The sequence below is a fragment of the Anneissia japonica genome, unplaced genomic scaffold (genome assembly GCF_011630105.1).
Source record: "Anneissia japonica isolate Jap-2015-1 unplaced genomic scaffold, ASM1163010v1 scaffold670_len1213532_cov191, whole genome shotgun sequence".
In the NCBI taxonomy this organism is placed as follows: domain Eukaryota; kingdom Metazoa; phylum Echinodermata; class Crinoidea; order Comatulida; family Comatulidae; genus Anneissia; species Anneissia japonica.
In genome coordinates, this window is record NW_022693499.1 from 1,034,641 (window position 1) to 1,040,808 (window position 6,168).

Here is a 6,168-nt window from a genome sequence, read left to right on the forward strand (position 1 = left end):
TATATATATATATATCCATGAAAAGAAATGTAAATTTACTAGCAATAAAACATTGTTGTAGAACCATTAGTTCTAGAATTATTTACAATAGGGCTTGTTTATCAGTGGCTGTTTACTCTGCTTTTCGGCGTACATTACTATACTGACACCAGTGCATGGAATGTTTGTACAATATTACTAAGGGCATTCACATCGTCCCATAAACCTACTACAGGTTTAAACTAATTATCCCTAGAGAGGATATAAACGCGTGTTAGACGGCGTACCCAATTGGAATTTTGTAGTAATTGTAACTAATATCATATGCCTGATTTACATGTATTTTGAAAGCCTTGAAATGGGGGTGCTGTTGGGGGCGCAAAATAAGGTGATTTTAACTACTTACAAGTAATTTTTTGGGGGCGTGCGCCCCACCCCTGCGCATCCCCTAGATATGCCGGTGTTGAACAGTCATGTAATAATAATAATAATAATAATATTTTACAATGTTATTGTACAGTTTAGTAATTCTAATAGGGCCTACAGTAACATGCATGTATTCTAAGCAAGTGGCGGACATTTCGTAACCCACAACTTCTCGTAACTCTGACGAGGACATTTTCTAACCTACGGTAGCTAGACATAGCAAAAAGAAAATCAGGCTTCGAAATGTCCGGGTTAGAGTTTCTAAACTTCTGGGTTACGGAACACCGACATTCGAGTTTAAGTTCATTTTATACAAAGTCTAAACACGCAATTATCAAAGCAATTTAAAATGTATGTATAATGTATAGTATTACTGCTGCATGTGCTTTGGGTTAGTGTTAGGCAAATACATCCTACTGTTAATATTGGTAAAGTGTTATATCGATCGGAACCTCACGGTTTATTAATTATACGTTTTTTTGTTCATCTTGTTTTATTATCTGTCCAGCTGCTATGCCATGGTCCTTATTAGCGTAACGCTTGCCAGCGTTCATACACGACAGACTCTCATATAGGCCTATACGCAACTGACAAATGCTTTAAATTTTGTAACAATGGAGTGTAGCTGTAGATTAGTTGTTGCTTGCATTCGCAAATTCACTTTCAGAAGTTGCAGAGTTCGAATTGGAGTAAAACTCTAATCATTTTCCTCCATCAACACTGACATTAAGAAATAAAGCAGGGAAATGTTTTACATCTCCCTGATTGGAGCATCCTATCTTCCATCGCGTCAGGGGAGAGTTCCTGTTGGATGAGAATTATCCCCCAAATAAACCAACAATAAGCCGCTTTGGATCACTATTCTATGGAAGACGCTAAAGATATAAGCCTAACTGTAGGCCTATGTCTGTTATTTGTCGATCACAGACGATCAAGTATTTCAATAATATAGCTTAATAATCCCGATATGGCAGGGCATATGTTTCCACTGATGCTTATTTCCGAAATATGAGAATAGTTATGGGAACCTTTACTTATATTATTATTATTATTAAGTACTACTTATATACAATACAACTCGAAAACTTATACTTGGATAGTAGAATAATGTCTATATATAGTACACACTATCCAGGCCCTACTGATACAAACAAAATAACTTACCATACATAAAATGCTGAACATACAGACGATGAAGTAATTTTTATAAATCATAATAATCCACAAGAAACTGTTTGATAGAAATTGATTAAGTACTGTAGTAGTCATTTCATTCCCGCACAATTTGCAATGTCTACAAGCTCCAATGCTCTCCTCGATCTGTAATATACTGAGTAACGTGTCCGCCAATCGTTGTTTTAGTACAATCTTTGTGGGCGGGGCTAAATGAAAGGGCTGCGGAAGGCCCTGCGCCGTGTCGCCAGCCCTTCCTATCAGTATGTATTCATACAATTATATTTCTAGGGCCTATAAAATACAGCAATTTTTTTAATGCGATTGTGAGCTCACTGGTTCCATAGTGTTTTCATTTTGGAATCACATGCCAGTGGATGGGTTATGTTCATTAATTCTAAATATCATCAACTAATAAAGAGCGTAAATTAAATTAAATTAAAAGGGCTAGCGACACGGTATGATGACTAATAAAATCTTGGAAGAAACCCTTAAAGTTCAATTAGAATAATGAATACCAGTAACTTATAAGTTGGGGGTTGTCAATTTTACTAGAAACCGGTAAATGTGAACCTAAGGTTCAGTACGCAAGAAGCATTATGTGTACTGTAAACATTAATAGGCCTATCCATGACGTTAAACGTTTACGAAGGCTCAGGAACAGACGTGTAGAATAAGGACAGTTTTGATATAAAATGATGATGCACTGCTATAGCTTTTTAAATTGAAATCACCAGAATCGTGTTAAACCTGTTTTTGTAGAATGATCTTAAATAAGGCACAAAATGTCCAAAAAATAGAGAATATATATTTATATTTTACTGGAAAAATGGTAAAAATTCTCAAAAGTGAAAAAGCAAATAAATAAATAAAAATAGGCAAAGCTTTCTTCAGCTTTTACAGTTAATACAACCATTACCTTTCCCTACTTACCAACTTCCTTTTAAGAAATTGTTTGATTGGCGTTGATATACCAATTAAATGGAATAATGATGGTCAAACAAGGTGTTGCCCTTGGACATAACACCTACTGTAAGCCGCAATTTCCAGAATGAATTTCCCATAAACTAGAGCTAATCAAGATGGTCATGAAACACTACGAGTGTATACAGGGAAGGTAAGAATACGTTAGGCCTTTCATCTTGAATTAGATCAATTTCAATCTATTTTTATCAGGTTTCAATCCTGATAGGCCAAAAAAAGTAACGAACCTAACATAGTTACCGACCTGAGAGATTTGAATTGCGTGACTACACCAGTGGGTGGAGGGGACAAGGGCCCGGGGTCCATGAGCGGAACCCCGGTGGGGCTTTGGTTACAGTCACAACAACGGTTGGTTGTGACAATGAACGCGAAAGACCGCACGCGACTATACTTAGATTCTACTAAGTGCGTGGTTGGCTGGGTTGTTTTGGTCGGCAAAGAGAAAGTTTTTCGGTAAATTGATTCTCCAACGAGATAACGAAAGCTCTCTAATGACTCAAGCTACACTGCATAATCGTTTTTATATTCCTAATAAAACCAATTTCTTCTAATTTTCAATACATTTTTCCCTGAATTCGTGATAATTCGTTATCACGCATAGAGTTGTGCTAAATGCGTGACGAATTTATGATCACGCGTGTGTTTCTGCAAAATGCGTTTCATCCAAAATAACTTTTTAATGTGCGGGACCGTCCCGCACGATGCGATACTTTTGGTAATTATGCTAGTAGGCCTACTCTACTGTAAGCTGATGTTCCGGGAGCTTTATAATAGAGAGCAGCGTCGGTTGCGTCGCACTTTGTAATAATCGTCGCACTTTGTAATGACTGTCGCACTTTGTAATAAAGTCTGTCGCACTTTGTAATAACCGAGCTGTCGCACTTTGTAATAACTGTATGTCGCACTTTGTAATAAAATGAGCTGTCGCACTTTGTAATAAGCTCTGTCGCACTTTTTTTTTTATAAAACTCGATCCATGTTATCATCTATAGATTTTTGATAAATTCTCATTTTTGTTGGGGATCGAATTTGATTTTTCCTCCTGTTTCGTATTGTGCCATCTTTACATTGATGGAATGGCTCCAACCCCATTAGACCTCGCCCATGATCTAGTGGGATTGGAGGTTGTCCAAATGCAGAAGGGGTCCAAGTTGATCTGATTATATAATTTTATATCCGACGATGGGGATATGGCTTTAATTCTACTAGGCCCCAGGCTGTCAGATCATCAATATGGCATGTAGCGGTCTCGTGTTTAAATCTTGAGGGGTCCAATTTGATTCGTTTGACTTTAATATTTTGTCATCGTTACGTCGATAGGGATATCTTTCGTATCCCACTGGACCCCATCAGTTAGAACTTCTGAACAGTATGGCGGAGGTCCCGGTCAAATCCCAAATACTATAATTTTGATTTTCTTCTTATTTCGTATTATACACCTTTTTTTTTTATAAGAACACATTTTATAAGAACACTGAGGCTGAAATATCTTAAAAATTAAGAACAAAATAAGAACAAATTGAGGCTGAGGTAAAATGTCAAATGAGGTTTTTGAAAAACCAAAAAAAAAAATGATATCTGTACCTTATGTGCAGTAATGTATGTGTGACTATGTAATACCCCCTATAATCAGGTGAAGGCCTACTGTCATTTGGGGCCATTTGTACCAGGCCTTTTTTCTGGGGCAAATTTTCCAGGGCATTTTTTCAGGGCCCATTTTTGCTGTACAATAATAATTTTCTATGTTTGAAAAGTGTGTAAAATAAGAACAAATTAAGAACATTTTGAGCCTGAAATCGGCCAAAAAATAAGAACACTGAGCCTGGGAAAAATTGTACTGGTTCTTATAAAAAAAAAAAAAACTGTAATTATTATCGTCATGTTGATGGGGTCTGGTTTACAATCCTAGATATATTTTAGAAAAAATGTAAACCAGAAAAAAAGCAATTCGCTATACCACCATAATAAAGTATTTATAAACAGTCGTGGTAGATGTCATCATAACGACACATGACTTTGCAGAGGTTTCCAAGGTCAGTTTTCCCATCCATTCTTGTTATCTTTGGTAAAATATGGAAAACCCACAAAACTTCTAATTTTAATTGTCCATTCATAAATAGCCAACGTCTATTTTTTTATAAGCTTTTATTTTTTTTTTCAGAAAAACAAACAATACTTTAAATTGGCGAAAAAAATTACCACCACATGGCACTGGAGCTAAAAATAGACCCCAAGTCTTATATGACATTATTCCAACGCGTAAGTAAGGTAATTATTGCACAAACAGATACACATGGTTTATGCGAATACGGTACTACATTTTGTAGCCCTACAATTTCTTAAAATTATAGAACTTAATATGATTCAGCAGCACATTAAAAACTTACGTTGTATTAACCGGACACACGCAACAGTGACTCCATGTTATGAAACTAGTTTTAATCAAGTCAAGAACTGCACTTTTTAGAAGTCCGTCAAGGGGCTGTTCAGTGTTATAGCCTGTTATGGTGTCGCTGGAGTTGTGTGTGAATTGTACGCGCACAATTATAATTCTTCGTCTTTCGATACTGTAGTGGTAGGACAATGTTTGTTAGGACAAAAATGTGTTCGATACCTGTATTATAAAAATAAAATAAATACCGTACTTGAAATTGACCAAAATTGAGAATGCTGAGCCTGGGAACAATTTTACTGGTTCAATCTAACGCAATTCACTTTTTTTTAAAGAACCAGTAAAATTTTACCCAGACTCAGTGTTTTTGCTTTTTTGGCGATTACAGGCTCAAAATGTACTTATTTTGTTCTTATTTTTACACTTTTTGAACATTACGCCTATATAGCAGTATATTATTACTGTACTGTATTATAGAGGGTATTACATAGTCACACTTACAAATAAGGTACAGATAGACTTAAATAAAAACCTCACTTGACATTTTACCTCAGCCTAAATTTGTTCTTATTTTGTTCCTAATTTCAGTTTTCTTTTAATGTGTTCTTATAACATTTTTTAAATTAGACCTACTGAATACAATTATTATGATAGTGTTTTCTAAAAAGAAAGCAGATGGATTTTCTAGGTTATAGGAACCACGAAATATTATACGAATACCATTTCGTTCATGTTCTTTTTAAGCTGTAAAGGAAGCCACACATTTCCCTCGATTTGTATTTAGTCATTGCATGTTGATTGACATAGACTTAATCGAACATTAATTGAAGGGTGTTCCCATATCAGCCAAACGATTTTGATAATAATGCTTCCGCAAATGTACTCCGACCATGAGTTGCAAGTTACTGTTCATTTATACTTTCGTGATCATTCGTTTGTGTTTTCAAACTGTTTCTGTTGTTAGCCTTCTTTATTGACGAAGATGTGAAGTAGTTCATACTGTGCTTCAGCCCTATATGCAAGAACTTATGGCATAATACAAGTAGGCCCTATCTTTGTTTTTGTTGTGCGTGCCATCTGAAAACATCGTGTATAATACAGAATAATGGCATGAATAATGACATTGAGGCCTATAGGTCTAATAACATTATCATCATTAATATAATTATTAATAGTAGTAGTAGTAATAATTATATTAATAATTATCATTATTA

The 6,168-nt window shown here is 35.4% G+C and overlaps 1 protein-coding gene across 3 annotated transcripts in view; it reads right to left on the minus strand.

The window, feature by feature from the left end:
* LOC117100773 (protein jagged-1-like) overlaps positions 1 to 1,731 on the minus strand; it is a 26,849-nt gene extending 25,118 nt beyond the window's left edge. For all 3 annotated transcript variants that reach the window (XM_033240588.1, XM_033240587.1, XM_033240586.1), the window contains exon 1: positions 1,570 to 1,731. In XM_033240588.1, coding sequence (XP_033096479.1) covers positions 1,570 to 1,674 — 105 coding nt within the window. In that variant the 5' untranslated portion in view covers positions 1,675 to 1,731. The remainder of the gene's footprint in view (positions 1 to 1,569) is intronic.
* Between the last annotated feature and the right edge of the window lie 4,437 nt (positions 1,732 to 6,168).